General features: G+C 41.4%; 1 protein-coding gene across 1 annotated transcript; it reads right to left on the bottom strand.

Annotated features, from left to right (window-relative positions):
- Nucleotides 1-4,342: 4,342 nt before the first annotated feature.
- Nucleotides 4,343-14,420, bottom strand: MRPL39 (mitochondrial ribosomal protein L39). The gene is made up of 10 exons (XM_062511671.1): nt 14,364-14,420; nt 12,866-13,072; nt 12,508-12,647; nt 11,779-11,878; nt 10,431-10,498; nt 9,061-9,173; nt 7,524-7,589; nt 6,198-6,351; nt 5,140-5,187; nt 4,343-4,471 (listed from the first exon to the last, which is right to left on the bottom strand). Exons 1-10 carry the CDS (start codon nt 14,404-14,406, stop codon nt 4,379-4,381), a joined length of 1,032 nt encoding a protein of 343 aa, XP_062367655.1. The 5' UTR covers nt 14,407-14,420; the 3' UTR covers nt 4,343-4,378.
- Nucleotides 14,421-16,237: the final 1,817 nt, after the last annotated feature.

A 16,237-nucleotide genomic window follows, 5' to 3' on the forward strand; every position in this document is an offset into this window, starting at 1 on the left:
TTACAAAGAGTCTCACTGAATGTGATTTTTGCACTCAGACAGAACAGCTGCACAGCATAAATGTTTTCCAAACCAGGGTCTAAGTTAAATGGCTCCTCCAGGATGCATATAGCTGGGGAACCATAACCACCAAAAAGGAAAAGCCACTTTTATCCCTTCCAAAGTCAGAGCCGTAGCTCTGGGAGGGAATTTTCAAAGTGGTGCAGCGTATTTTGGTATCCTATTAATTTTCCAGAGGAAATGGCTTTAAAAGCAGGAAGAAAACTGTGGCACAAGAGAGGAGAGTCGAGAGAAAATCTCATTTCTTCGGTGACACTGAAGGTCAGTTTGATTTCCCTGTCCATTTGAGGCCACATTCAGCAGCATTGGCTTGCTGAAGCAAAGATGATCCTAGAGCATCTATCCTGTACACACACATTTCAATAGAAGGTGTCTTAAGGAAGAAAACAGATCTTTCCACTTGCCGTCCTCATTCACAGGCACACCATAAAAATGAAGTATTTGTTCCCTCACATTTTCTCTCTTTAAAACATGAGTAACTTGCAAACTTAAGTAATAGATAGCAATTATAAATATGGTCCAATAATAGAGCAATTATGTATATTCTTTCTGCATAGCTGATTCCTCAGAAAAGCAGAAAAAGTTAGGTTGTAGATATTAAATTAGCAGATACTAAAGTAATAGGCTTTATTTTCACTCTGGAAAAATGTTAATGCTGTCCATGACTGGGGTTCAATCTTGTGAAAAGCCACAGCATGATAGCATTACCATTTTCAGATGGCTGGTGTTCTTCAAGAAATACCCACTGTCAACTCTTCCAATCAAATGCCTTTATGCTGCCAAGTTCCTTTATCTGTAAAAACTAATAAAATAAATGTAGCAAATTCATTGCCTTCAAATATAACAAAGTACTGTGCTGAGTGGGATAGTGCTAGATAAGTTACCAAATGCAGTAGAAGATTAGTCCTTGATAGAAGTTAAAATAGAAAGGGAAAATTGTTTTGGCTGCTGCCATGAAAAGACTTGATGTCTACTGATGATTGGGTGTTTTCATCACCTGCACGTGTTCAATTTCCCAGGGAAGAGCTTTTCTGCCTGGTAAGAAAAAAAACAACTCCTTCTTAGCATTTAATTCCTTCTGTTATATCCCAGTGGACTTTTCTATCTCCAAAATCCATGATTACATGAAATACAGAATATTTCTTTGGAAAAAAAATTCTCAGTTGGTTATATGTGTCAGCTGGAACTGTTCAACCTTCCTACTGCCACCTCTTAGAATTAAGACACTATGTAGCAACCTTAATACAGGATTTTATTTTTTTTATATATATAAAACCAGTAAACAAAAGGGAAAAATCAAAAGTTTCAACTCTTTCAAACAAGATGCAGGAGAACAACTCTACTGTAAGAAGACATGAAACTACTACTGAGATGTGCAACAAGGAAGAAGGCTTCAGTTCTTGTTTTGTCTCCTGTCATCATAAAATCCTGGAAAGAGCTGGGTTTGAAGAGCCTTTAAATATCATCTTTTCCAACAGCCCTGCCACAGGCAGGGACACTTCCCACTAGTCCAAGATGCACTAAGCTCCATTTCCAAGGCTGAGGTACTCACAAGTTCTCTGAACATCACGTTCCAGTGTCTCACCACTTTCACCATAAAAATATTCTTATTTATTCCTCATCAGAATCTGGCCAGCATCATCTTCTGCTCATGTATGTTGGCCTAAGTGATCCTGCCCTCCTTTTTATCCACTTTGCAGCATTGTGTCCTCCTAGAGTTTTCCTTACTTTGAGCTGGTTCTGTTGCCAAGTAAAAATTTCCTCTTTCAAACAAATTTAATAAAAAGAAATAGCCAAGAAGAGGAATTGGCTAATTCCTGCAGTGTCTTTTGCCCATCTATCCACCCCTAATCCCTGCAGTTTCCTGCAGCATTCAGCTATCTACTTTCTTGTCTGTTTTTGAACTGATCAGTGATGGTGTCTTCTGACTATTTCCAACAGAGAAGATTGGGCCAGGCCCCAGGGTAGGCACAAGAGTGCACAAACATCCAGAATCCACACTCAGTGAGAGCTTGGCCATACCCATTTTGGTATTTTATATTACCCCACACCTTTATGTTTGGGACAGTGATAGCTGCAGGTATGTTTCAGAGCACAGCCCCAGAGAGCCAGCCAGGCTGGAACCACCCTGCAGTTCAGCTGAAGTTCAGAAAACCTAAGTCAAAAAGAGAAAGGAAGCACCACTATAACCCAGCTGCTGCAACAGCCCTGTCAGCAGACAATTTCAGCATTTCATGCACCAACAGTCAATGGTAAAATAAATGGCCTTGAGTTCAGGGTCGTATCTCCCTGCTGCTCTGTGGCTGCTGGAGGAACTGAGCGCTGCTTCCATTTGTTCTCACACTCATCCAAGTAATGTTCAGGACTTTCCTAGCAGTGATGTCACTTAACACAGATCAGGCAGGGAATACTGAAAATACCGTGAGGCATCCCCCCCAGATAACACAGATGCTATTCCCTGCACATGTGGCTCTGAATCCCATTTTGGCAGAATAGATTTGAATCTACATTCCTATTTCAAAATGTGCTATGGTGAGAAAGAAGTGAACACTATTGCCCAGTTCTCTTAAATGTTACAGTGCTCCATGAGAATCCTGGTGCCTCTCAGGGGCATCTTCCAGCTGCATCTCAGCCTAAGGAAGACCTGTCTTCTGGACCTCATGGAAATCAAGATTTGAGATTAGCAGAGAGTTCTGTAGAAGTTTGAGCTTCCACCTTTTTATGCACAGACCTGCAGGGAAGGGTCTGCTACAGACCTCAACAGCATTTTCAATATTGTCGTGCACTTGGCAGAAGTTCCTTTTGTGGGGATTCATCTGTGTGGCAACTTACCTGCTCCTCCAACCAAAAAATCTCAAACCCCAAATATAACAAAGAAACAAAAAACAAACAAACAAAAAAACACCTCTCCCCAGCCCCCCAGAAAGGAACATACCAGAAATGCTCTGAAATTCCAGCTGGGGTTAAAAAAGGTACATTCCTAAGCTCACCTTCCTCTGCAGCTGGTGGAATCCAGAAGGAATTCTGGATATCCAAAATAGCAAGCAGACATCAGGGGACTCGCCAGGCTGTAATACAAGAAGCTTAAGATTCAAAACAGACCACCTGGATTGGATCCCAAAATTCAGATGGCAAAATTTCACCAGTCTTGGGTTAATCAAAGATGGCAAGTAGTGCATTAAACAACCAAAAATCAACCAGCCAACCAAGCAAAACTGAAAGAAAACCACAACAAAACCCAAAAAAACAAAACAAACAGCAAATTTTTGTCTTTCTTAAGACAAGAACCAATGCCTGCTTCTTCAACAGCACCAGAACAACAGATCCAAAGCCAAAGTACACTCTGGCAAGTTCAATTTAATGAAAATATATAGAATGTGTAAATGTATATGTGATAATTTGAAGGTAAACTTTGAATCAACAATCTTATTTTTTTAAAAAATAAGCATCTGATACCATTATAAAAAGTCCTCTGCAATATTAATCAAGAAGAAAAAAACCCCATCAGTTTTCCAAGTATCCTGAAAAGACATGGGCTGAACTACTGAACTACTAGCCTGCTCTCACAAAACTGTGGTGTCATCTGATTAGGATCCATGTGATGCAGTTAATGGTAAAAATAATAATTGGAATTAAATTCTGAGAAAATATTTGCACTTGCAAAAAGTAGTAAAAATTACCTCTGGTATAATGAGAAGAGTTCTAATGAGTTAGGGATGAAAATACAAAATGTCAGAAAACATCATCCTGCAAAACCCCCTTGTGAAATTTAATTGAAGTCACCATATTTAAATATCAAAGAAAGAAAATGCATAATAAATCTTACTATGCTTGGGGATGCAAGTAATGAACTACATTCTTGGAATTATTCTGGAAAATGATCTTTAACTGCAGCACTTGTGCAGCAGAAAAAAATCATTAAACTCCAGGAACTTTCAGGCTTTTACAATCTGCTATTTTTGTATTGGTAAAGCAATGGAAATTACACCTTTATGGGTGTCTTAAGATACTATTTGTCTCAACTTTCAGTTGCAGTAGGCAACAACATATGGACGGACACATGCAATTACTGCTGTCAAGGTAAGGACGGGGCAACTTGCAAGTTATTGCAGATAAAAAACTATCTTCCCTCCCCCCGCCCTTTATTTCTTTAAGGAAATCTTTAGAGTGGACAGAAACATCTCATGTATACCTGTGTCTATACTTATCTATGATTTAGGTCACAGAATTCAAATTAATTACCCAAGACATTTTTGTATGAATCACAAACAAGTCATGTAAAAATACACATTTTATTATGTACATTTAGAGGTTCAACTTAAACTGATACAGTTTTTCCTTCTTCAAGTCCATCTTTTGCCTCAGGACACTGTGCTGCTGCTGCTGCTTCCAAATATTCTTCTTCAGTGACCTGCAGAAAGTTATCAATTTTATTACATTTTAAAAAATTATTTCACTCTCCTTGACCCTGAAAATCCTCCCCTCATACTGTCAGTGTAACAAGAAAGCACAACCTACAAAGACTACTATCTTCTTCAAAATTAAACATGAAGGACAACAATATTCAAACTAAGTTCGGGGAAGATGCCACGGGGCAGTCTCAGAACATATCCTTGGCTAACAAGTTTCAAAAGACATGAAGGACTTTTTTTCTGTCTTTTGCCAAACAAATAAGTAAAATTATTGATCTGAAAGCTCTAAAAGAGCTGCTCTTTAATTCTTACAAAGACTTCCTATGTTTAAACATGTCTTGATAGTGTTTATTTGGTTATATGTGAGTTATATTTTGTAGTTCCATTCACCTTAGAATATTTTAATTGGACAAATTATATCAAACAAACAGTATATGATTTTTTTTTGAATGGCACAATGCATTTTAATAACAGACCTCAGAAACAGTGCTACCATGTCCTCTAATAAGCAAGCAGTTAGATTTCTGATTTCCATTCACCTGCCAATATTTCCATTCCTAAAGATATGTTCTTGAGTATACTACCTACCTCTAATCATTCAAATTGTCCTCAATCAGAAGATACCTTTGAATTTGGTAACCTGTACTTCACCATCAGGGAGACTTACCAGCCTCTTTGATCTTTCCAGCAGTTTGTGCCACACAGTGTGGTGAGCCTGCGTGAAATGGCATTAAATGATGTTAACAGAGGTAAAAAAAAATCTCATCACAGAACAGATTCTGACAAATGTATAGAAATGACGGCACAAAACCATAATAATGCCCAGTTCAAATGCTACAACTTACAATTTTGGTGTCCAATCTGCCTCTATTTATTTGGGCAACTTAAACAAATGTCCACCCATCACATGCCCCACTCCTGGGAGCGTTCATGGCCAGACTGAATGGAGCACTGAGCAACCTGGTCCAGTGGAAGGTGCCCCTGCTCATGAAAGGGGATTTGGAGCTGTACGAACTTTAAGGTCCCTTCTAACCATTCCATGGTTCTATGATTCATCCACTGTGTGGAATCCTTGAGGAGTTAATTGGCAAAAATGGGAATTATGCTTAGGAAGGGAACACAGGGATGAGCTGAGAAACCCTTGAAAACTTCTCCAACTAAGACAACAGCACATGTGGTAGACCACAAGGTCAAAATCATGTAAGTCAACAGGAACAGGAATAAAGACTACTACCTCCACCTTCAGTTCTGCAAAGCTTTTGTTTAAGACTCACTAGAGCTAGGACTACTTTTTGTTGTTGCTATATTTTACTTCAGTGTCATGAAATCCTTTGAATGATATACTTATCATGAGCATAAATATAAAGCTCTGCTCTTTGAAACACTATCAGTAGCCTTGATGTCAGAAGACTGGCATGCACAACTTAGGCAAGCAGAATGAAATATCCACACAGAAATTATACAACTGAAACAACACTTTCCTTACTGAAAAATAACATCATGGGCCCTCTCATGCAAACTTTTATAGTTCTGACTGCACATCCACAACAGTTTCAGGTAAATGAACCCCAAATATCCAACACAGCCATCAGCAGGGGTCTTCCTTTCTACAGCTCTCAACTATGAATTCCATTTAGCTACCAATGCAGCACCGAGCAAAGATGGGAACATGGGCAAAATGCTCTAACTTAAAGAAGGAAAATCTGTGCAAAATTGATTACTTACCTTCAAATGGCCTGGTAAGGACACACCCTGGAATCTCCTTATCAATCCAGACTGGTCAGTCCGAAGATTATGGGCTGCTGTTATCTCATACTGGAAACAGAAACCTGTCCTTGGAATATGAGGACCTTCACTAATGTCTACAAAGTCACCAAACCTGGAGGGATGAAAAAAATCCCATCTTATATATCAAATATATTTGGAGCTAAATAAAAGGAGATTAGGTTTTATTTTTTGATTAGCAAATTTCAATCAACAGAAAGAAAATCCACACAAATCCCTAAACAAGTCTCCAGCTCAGCATTTTTAAGTTTCCTAAACCAAAATTATAGGTCACACAATTTCCCTAAATGACTTAGGAAATTTAGACCTCAAGCCCAGGAAAGGATCTTAGGTTTAAAAAAAATCTTTGATGCCATGTTGGCACTAAAACTGGGTAACTGTCATTCACCAGAAAAAGATTTGTCACCTGTTTTCCACAGTACAATGTTTACAACCTGCACAGTTATTTCCCTTTCCAGTTTTTGGAAAACTGAAAATCAATTAAGAAAAGAGAGACAGCATAGTATAGCAAAGAAACACTGAGAATGAACTTTTCCCAGAAGGCAATAGGTAAGCCCATTTTCCCCTTTATTGAGCAAATCAGAGTGTGAGGAAGGAACGAATGACACAACATTGTTCTAAAATGTCATGAACCACCACTGCAAAGACATCCGGTCCTTTAGACAGATATGGACCACAAAAACAAATTAGGAATTCTTTAGACATCTACAAAACTGAATAGCCTAAGATAGAGAACTGCCTGAGATGCAATACAAGCCTCCTGCCTCCAGATTAAGAACTCTGTATTTTACACTGTATCCCCAGAATGCTGTTCTATTCTCATCTCGAGCACTACAAAACACTAGCTTGCAAGTTAGGAAGGTATTGACAACTTGGAAAGAAAAATCCCTTATACAATGCTAATTCTTGTTTTCAAACCAGTATGTGGTTTGTATTTTATTCAGCCTGTCAAGCTCCAAGATTTATTTAATTTTCATGTAAAAGTACTGAAGGCAGTAAGATTTCTCTGGTGCTTACCACCCTTAATGTAGCAAGAAATAGAAACATAGTATCACAAAGTATCACAAAATAATGGCTGTATTAAGAAAACCAAGCAAAAAACCACACCAAGAGTCTTAAGACAGATCACAGACAGTAAAGAATACAAGTGATCTTTAAATTTAAAACCATCACAAGTAACTTGCTCTTCTCACTAGCAGAGAGTACTTGCAGTATACCCAAATGCTCCAGTAAATCATTACAGAATGGGAGTTCAGTTTTGCTTACCTATGTAACGGTACAATTCCTTCCATATTCTGAGAAGCTTTTCTTTCTATCATCTCCATTTTGTATCTGGACAAGAAAAAGAATTGTTTTTAAAATCAACACCTTTAACACCTAGCTCTTATAAGAACACTTCAGAAATTAATTTAATTCATTTAAAATTCCTAAAAATCTTGCTTGTATTTATGTGAGCTTTGAGACTGGTTTAAATTCCTAATGACAACACATACTGACATGCTTAATTAACAGACCTGTCAGTTAACCTCAGTTCATGGAGAAATGACAGAGATTTTACTGTGCACTACTGGAAGGCACTTTAAAAACAAAGCAATCATCAGGCACAGTCAACATGGGATTCTGAGACAGGATGTTTGGGAATGGTCCAATGCTGTGCTGGGTGGGAGGTGGTTCAAACTGGACACTAGGAAGCATTTCCTTAGGAAATGGTGCTCAAACACTCAACAGGCTTCCTGGGGGGGTGGTTGATGCCCCAAAACTGTCACTGATAAAGAGGCAGTGCCTTTAGTATCTTGCTGTAACTTTTCAGCCCCACATCAGTCAGGCACCTGAACTAGATGGTTGTAGGTCCCTTCCCACTGAAACATCTATTCCAGTCTATCCTGTGCATATTTTATAAGAGGGCCATGCTCCCACAGCAGAGTTTTATTCAGAAAGGTACAATGGACCTACTACTACAAATAAGAGTGTTTCAAGTCACCTGTAAGACTAGAAGACACGATGAGGCCACCTACACTGATTTTATGCAATGTGTAGCCCTCAACAGCTCTTTTCTCTGTGCTTTCTATACACAATACCTAAGTATTCAAAAGTCAGCTCCCACCTGTTGCCAATGCAGCCAACAAAGTGGAGATGATGATCCACGTCACATTAAAATCACCTTCAGCATAAAGCTAAAAATCTGCTATTTTGCAACTTCAGCTTCATCATAGTTTAATTTTGGTTCACAAAATGATGAATTATTTATCATTTTCCCCCTACATCTCTCCAGCTAGCTGCCAAAAAGCTGTGGACCAGAAATATGGCTGAAGTATTTTTTTTCAGCAAAGAAGACAGGAGATTTTGAACAAACCTTTTTTAATAGCACAGACCAAAGTATTTTACCCATTTTTCCCCTGCAGAGTTCAAAAACTGCATTTCATTAAATCTTCATTTGAAGATACCAGGACACAAAAAATGCAAATTTCTTTAAATATGGAAGCCTTTCTGCAAAGGCTATGATGTCAAGGCTAACCACCAGAGTTTCAATTTAATAGTAGTGGAATCTTGAAGCTTGCTAGTGAACAAAAGTCTCAGTCTTTCAGTTTGTCACAAAACTACATCCAGTAAAGGTGCCTAGTATTGGCCTCTGGAGAAAACAGTAAGAACTAAGTTGATGGAAAGAGAATGGAGGCAGGCTCATTCAGTGCAGTAGAAAAGTACCTTCTTACTTCACCTGTGACATCTTATTTTAGATTTATAAAACCAAGCAGAGATTTGACTTGATTTCTAATTTGAAAGAAAGGCAAATTCAGACACTCACACATTATGCTGAAACATTTCACGTGCTACTTTTGCTTCAACATGCAGCGTTTCAAAGGGCAGGTCTTGATGGATTAACTTTTTGGCATCCCTTGAAAGAGAAGAGAAGTTGTCCTAAAAAGAGGGCATAAAAAGTGTAACCACCTTTTCACAGCTGTAGTGAACAGATAAAGCACAGCAAACACTAAATATTAATCAAAACAACAAAGATCATCTACTATAAAGCCTAAATGCAGTAACATAACTGTTGGAGTGTATTACTATTATCATAAGAGCACTACAGCTCATCACTGTTTTAATGGACAGATTCAATGTCCAGCCAAATCAACAGGCATTTGTCCATCAGAAACAATATATATTAATTAAACTGCCCAGGTTTTCCCCACATGGTACTACACACAGTCTTGCTATTGTTAAACAGTCACCTATATATCTTGTTTTCACTCTTGAAGAGTGGTGTCTTCACCTATAAATAAGCCCTATTGTGATAGATCAAAGCAAAGAAAAAGGTACTGAATATTTAATACATAAAACAATGGTCACCTTGGACCAGAATCTGAGGTTCTGCGTAATTTGGATTTACTCATAAATAAGAAATTGTTATGAGGTGAAATTACACTTAAAATGTCATGTAGAAAAGATTTCTAACTAAATTACTTCAGCTACAAGATCATATTGAAGAAAAATTTTGAATTGTACCAATATTTCTTTGTTAGTCATACACACCTCTGCTAGTTCTTGGGCACAAAAACGAGAATGGGCACCAAATGGGTAAAACAACTGTGATCTCAAATGGTTCTGATATTTAGAGCATTCAGATTATTAGATTTACTGCAGAGCATGGAACATAAGCAAGCTATTAAGGAGAGCTGCAGCTGAATGTGCTCAGAGATTTTATTCAACAACAAACTGATTCTGCTGTAAACCATCTGGAAAATATGCCTTATACACACTTTCATTTTCAGGGACTCTTCTCACACAAAGACTGTGGCTGCATCTACAGTACCAGGCAAGAGCATCTGAGGTGGAACAGATGTATACAGTAACAAAAATGGCACTGAGGTCTCAATGGCCCCATCAACTGTTTCTGAACTTGCACTTCAGACTAGAATTTCCTCTAGCTCCACAGACCTAAAGCCTGAATGCATGTGGAAGACAGCACAAGGTTTATTTTTGTCTGAAAGGATATCTGTGAGCACTCTGCCATAGCACCAGTGTGTGGTAAATGCAGAGACCAGCTCCCAAACACTACTCCAAATGTGCACTAACAAAAAGGGGAAAAAAGCTCTGTCTCTTCTCCCATATTAAAAAAGAACTGGACAAGAACACAAGCTATAGAACTTTTTGGGTTTAAGTTTGGAAAGTGCTTACGTTTGTTGGTTTCCAGTCATTCAGCTTATTGTCCAAAACTACATCATAACAGAAAGCTCCAGACATCACTGCAATTCCAATCCAAAAATAAAAACATTCATGTTTGTAACAAAGTATGTATATCACAATCATACTATATTCTTACAACAAAATGAGTGAGAAAAAAAAGAAAAACAGGATTATCTCTAGAAACTCACCATAAAAAAAAAAGCTTTCAGCTCTCATTATACTATAAAATGGCAGATTGAACTTGTGTTGTTTTAATTTCATTTCGCTAAATGAGAAAGTAATTTGAAAGGAATTTTAATGCAACGTCAGTATAACAGAATCCCAATAAAGAGGGGAATAAATAACACTGTTTCAGAAAACTGCATCTAACACTGCAGAAAGAAACCAAAATCACTCACTTCAAAAATACTTCACCACTTTTCAGTTGTATGCCTCATAAAATGTGAGCTATTAAATTACAAAGAGGAATTTCTTGCATAGAGAAATCAGGCAATATTAGAGCTGTTTATTCATGACACAAATTTCTGGTGAAGGCAACACAGATTTCCCTGACAGTTGTTAGAACTGTCAAACAAACTTTTTTGTATATTGAGTTACGGGTATTTAGAAATCAAATCGATGAACCCAGTAAGGTCACACTATTTCTACACATGCAGTATAATGAGAAAGCTGAGTATATCCAAGATTATTCCAGATTCCGGTAGAGCTGAAATATTTACCTTTACTTGTTAATCACAATGCTAAATGCTAAAATTCCTAAAAAGAGAAGCAGTTATAGCACTCCATATGACCACCAACCAACCTTCTCATATATTAAATTAATAATTATGCAGGTTTTGTTATTAAAACAACCTCTTCTCTTGTGCATTTGCTCACCTTTCTAAATCTTAAATCAGATCACAGAGGAACAGAAGTTGTTACTAAGCCTGTCTGTACATCAGTAATCCTCCAGTTTGGTGCAGACATTATCATTTTTAGTTACTCAAGTGCTGGACAAGGTTATGCAGTTATTAGAGCAAATTCCACAGCTGGAATCATGTCTAGAAATCTTGCTCATGTCGCTTCACAATACAGAGGTTTAGTTACTCATTTCAGCTGTGAAATCCTAAGTGGTCTGAAACCCAGTGGCCACACAGACCAATTTTCTCAACATTGATTACAGTTTATTTAGTGTGGTTATAAAAAAATTAAAGGCTACTACAACAGCATGTACTACACCTATCAATGCTAAGCACCACCAATCATTGGAAAAAGAGCCTCTGATTTTTTCCTAAGTTTGGTTATTAAACACTGACTTGAGAATCAGCAAAAGACAATCATTATAAAACACTTTTATCACCTGGCACTTCTGGAGCTTTAACTAGGTTGACTGAGTATTCATCCTTGAACGCCCGCTTTAGCACACTTGCCATGATCATGGCACAGGAACGCCAATAGGCCTGCAAAGAGAATTTCAGAACATAGATTTATTGCCTAGAAGCTAATTATTAAAAAAAAAAAAAAAAGCCAAAACTTAACCGGATGATGCACAAACCGAAGCATTCTACTCCTGGAAGTGTTCAAAGCCAGATTGGACAGGGCTATGAGCAACCTGGTCTAGTAGAAGGTATCCCTCTCCATGGCAGGGGATGGAACTGGATGAGTTTCTAACATCCCTTCCAACCCAAGCTTTTCCACGATTCTATGATTGCTTTCTTTGTATTTAAACTTCTATTCAAAGATGATTCTCCAAACAAAATTAAATAAATAAAACCAAAACTACACTTAGAATGCAAGCCAGATGTAACTCTGGAGATATTTAAATCTGAAATAATACAATAACACAATAATTGAAAGGAAACCCAACAACTGACCCAGCCCACATACTGGTCCAGCTAATGATAGCCATGATGCACCATTAAAAAGACATTGAAAATGTCTGAACTTTAATGACAACAAAGTTCAAGGAAGCAGACAGTCATGGAACTGCAAGGTGCACAGAATCAAGTGGTCATAATTAGGGCCACCTGCAATGAGAGAAGGCACAGAGAACCAGGGCCACCTACAATGGAACAAGATAGTAACTTACCTTGTTTACTTCCTCTGGATCTTCATCTTTGAAGGTAAGGAACTGAATTTCACATGATTTGGTCAGGGGTCTGTACATGTCCCAGATCTCACCATCCACAAAAGCCAGAACAGAGTTCTTGCAATGCCATTCACTTAAATCTACAGAAAGTAAAAAATCCCTAAAGAATTAGTTATTAACCGTATTTCTCAGGATCAGCAGTTCAGACTGCTGCATTTCTAACAGCTGCAAGTTTCATATTTGTAAATTACTTGAAAGGATGAACTGTGAAAAAAGCCTCCAAAAATTAACTGTTTCTATTTCAATTGGCAGCACAACATTCACCATGAGGGGCTAGTTCAGAAGTCCATCCACTTACGCATGGCACAGTTGTATGGAGTAGACAGAGCCTTGTTCATAACAAACACAGTGCCAGAGTGCGACTTCCCAGTGTATTTTACTTCAATTTTCTCAATCCGTGGGTGAAGAGACAACTGCCTCTCTTTCTCTTTGGTGAAGAGCTCGTTACGCATCCGAACCACCTCATCAGGTGTCAGCTGAGAGAAAGCTGGTGTGGAGATGTACCCTGGTGACAGAAGAGAGACTGAGTAAGCAATCCTGGGGTGGGTCCAGCAGAGCATCCCTCTCATGAGGAAAGGCTGAGGGAGCTGGGGCTGTTCAGCTTCAAGAAGAGACAGCTGAGAGAGAACCTCATCAGTGTCTGTCAGTGCCTGCAGGGAGGGGTCAGAGCATGGACCAGGCTCTGCTCTGTGATGCCCAGCAATGGGACAAGAAACAAGGGGCAGGAATAGATGAATGGGAAATTCCACATGAACATGAGGAAGAACTTTCCTGTACAGTGACCAAGCACGGGAACACATCACCCAGAGATGGTATGGAGTCTCCCTAACTGGAGATATTTCAGAACCATCTGGATGCAATCCTGTGCCATGTGCTCTGGGATGATCCTACTTGAGCAGAGGCTGGACTAGATGACCTACTGTGGTCCCTTCCAACCTCAGCCATTCTGTGACCCATGCTGAGTTTTCAAAGCCCCTTTATAAGGTGCTGGTTTCTACAACACTACCAATAACCCACCTGTCTGTCTCAATATGTACAAGGTAGCACTTCTGCAGCTCCAGCAAGTGACCATGCTGGGCCCCTGCACTGCCTGCAGAAAGTCTCAACAGGAGACCTGAGGCAACAAAAGTGGTCAAAAAAGATGGTGAGAGGTCCCAAGCATCTCTCTTATGAGGAGAAACTGTGGGAGCCGGGCTTGTTTAGTTTGTACAGAAGACTGAGAGGAGATCTCATTAATACATATAAGTACCTCAAAGGCGGGTGCCAAGAGGTTGGTGCCAGACTCCCTTCAGTGGCAACCAGCAATGGCCATAAACTAAAACACAAGAAGTTTCACTTCAGCATGAGGAAGAATTTCTTTCCATGGAGACGGGCAGAGCACTGGAATAAACTCTGCGAGGGTGTGGGGCCGCTCTCCCTGGAGACATTCCAAATCCACCTGGACACGTTCCTGTGTCACCCGCTCGTGGTGACCCTGCCCTGGCAGGGGGCTTGGACTGCATGATCTCCAGAAGTCCCTTCCAACCCTGTGGGTCTATGCAAAGGTTCATGTCGCTCCATGGCTGCAAAGCCCCTTCCCTCAGGCAGGCCAACTCCCCCGCGGCCTAATAAGGGCACCCCAGCCCCTGAAAGCACCGCCTCAGTACGAGCCCGAGCTCGGCCCGGCCCCGCACTCGCGGCCGCCGGCTCCCTCCCGCAGTCCCGGCTCCCTCCACAATCCCAGCTCCCTCCGGCTCCCTCCGCAATCCCGGCTCCCTCCGCAATCCCAGCTCCCTCCGGCCCCCTCCCACACTCACGGCTCCCGGCCCGCAGCCCTCGGCCGGCCCACGGCCCCGCCATGCTCTCTCGGCCCCGGTGCCTCCTCCCCGGGCTCCGCCGGAAACAGCGGCAGCAGCCGCGCGGTTCCGCCGCTGCTCGGCCGGCCGGGAGGAGCCTCCTGGGCCGGGCTGCCCCCGCTCCCTTCAGCGGCCCCGGCACGACTCAGAGCCACAGAATGTATTCTGTGTTAGAAGGGACCCGCAGCGGTCATCGGAGGGTCTCATCCTCGTGGGTGAGAGGTGGCCATGGCCCGGCCGTGTGCTCTGGGAGCCCAGAACCCCCCGTGTGCTGGGCTGCATCCAGAGCCCCGTGGGCAGCAGGGCAGGGAGGGGATTCTGCCCCTCTGCCCCGCTCTGCTGAGACCCCACCTGCAGGGCTGCATCCAGCTCTGGGCTCCCAGCACAGCAAGGACAGGGACCTGCTGGAGCCAGCACAGAGGAGGCACCGAGGGGATCAGAGGGATGGAGCAGCTCTGCTGTGGAGAAAGGCTGGGAGAATTGGGATTGTCGAGCATGGAAAAGAGAAGGCTTTTAGGGCAGCTCAGTTGCAGCCTTCTAGCACCTGAAGAAAACTTACACAAAAGAGAAGCAAGACTATTTGCCAGAGCTTGTAGTGACAGAAGAAGAGAAAATGGCCTCGACTGAAAGAGAGTAGGCTTAGATTAGATGTAAAGAAAAAATTCTTCCCTGTGAGGGTGGTGAGGCCCTGGCACAGGTTGCCCAGAGAAACTGGCTGCTTCATCCCTGGAAGTGTTCAAGGCCAGGTTGGATGGGGCTTGGTCTAGTGAATGGTGTCACTGTCCATGGCAAGGAGATGATCTTCAAGGTCCATCCCAACCCAAACCATTCTGTGAATCTGTAACTATGATAGCAGTCCAGTTCCTGGCCCTGCACAGGACAGCTGCAGGAACCCCACCACCATGTGCCTGAGACAGGTGTTGTGGAATCACACAGAGAGGTTTTCCTCAGAGATGTTCTGGAGTCTCCCTCACTGGAGATATTCCACATCCATCTGGACACAATCCTGTGCCATGTGCTCTGGGATGATCCTACTTGGGCAGAGAGGTTGGATCAGGTAGTGCCTTCCAACCTGAGCCACTCTATGATTCTGTGATTCTGAGAGCATTGTCCAAACACTCTGTGAGCTCTGATAGTCCTGGCACCCTGACCAGTGCCCTGCAAAGTAGTTCTGAGCATTACTTTAGGCAGGAACATCATCCCAGAATGTTGTACCTCCACTACTTGCCACCTGTTCCACTTCACTAACACTGCCCACCTGCACTGGGGTTGCATGGCTAGGCTTTGGGAAATTGAGCAGGGGGCTATGGGGGAGCACCCCAGTTTTTTTATGTGAGAAGCTGCCAGAAACTTTCTGGATATCCAGTAGAGCCAATGCCAGCTGGATCTAAGACCCACTGCTGGCCAAGGTAAACCATCACCAATAGTGGTAGTGCTCAAGGATAACAGATTTAAGAAGGGAAAAAAGTTACTCTTCAGCAGCAATTGTAGGCAGGTAAGGAAGGACTGAGGTTATGTGAGAGGATTAGCTCTGCAGACCCCAAGGTCAGTGCAGATGGAGACAGAGAACATGCTCCAGAGCAGAGGTTACACTGCCCACACTGAAGAAGAGTGAGTCCTCCTCATGAGGAGTGACCAGCAGCAGAGACAATGTGTGACAAACTGACTGCAGCCCTATTTCCCCATCCTCCTACACCACTGAGGAGGGGAGGAGGAAGAGAAATCAGGAGTGAAGTTGAACCCAGGCAACAAGGGAGAGATGAGGGAAGACTTGGTTTTATTTCTCACTTCTCTACTCTGATTTGTCAATAAATTAAATTAACTTTCCTCAGATT

The sequence above is a fragment of the Cinclus cinclus genome, chromosome 2 (genome assembly GCF_963662255.1).
Source record: "Cinclus cinclus chromosome 2, bCinCin1.1, whole genome shotgun sequence".
In the NCBI taxonomy this organism is placed as follows: Eukaryota; Metazoa; Chordata; class Aves; order Passeriformes; family Cinclidae; genus Cinclus; species Cinclus cinclus.

Bases quoted from the DNA above. Each gene is read 5' to 3' on its own strand.
- MRPL39 (XM_062511671.1), bottom strand. From the start codon at position 14,406: ATGGCGGGGCCGTGGGCCGGCCGAGGGCTGCGGGCCGGGAGCC. The intron at 13,073-14,363 runs GTGAGTGTGGGA...TTCTGTCACCAG, and splicing joins AGGGCTGCGGGCCGGGAGCC to GGTACATCTCCACACCAGCT. The intron at 6,352-7,523 runs GTAAGCAAAACT...TCATCCCTCCAG, and splicing joins GGAATTGTACCGTTACATAG to GTTTGGTGACTTTGTAGACA.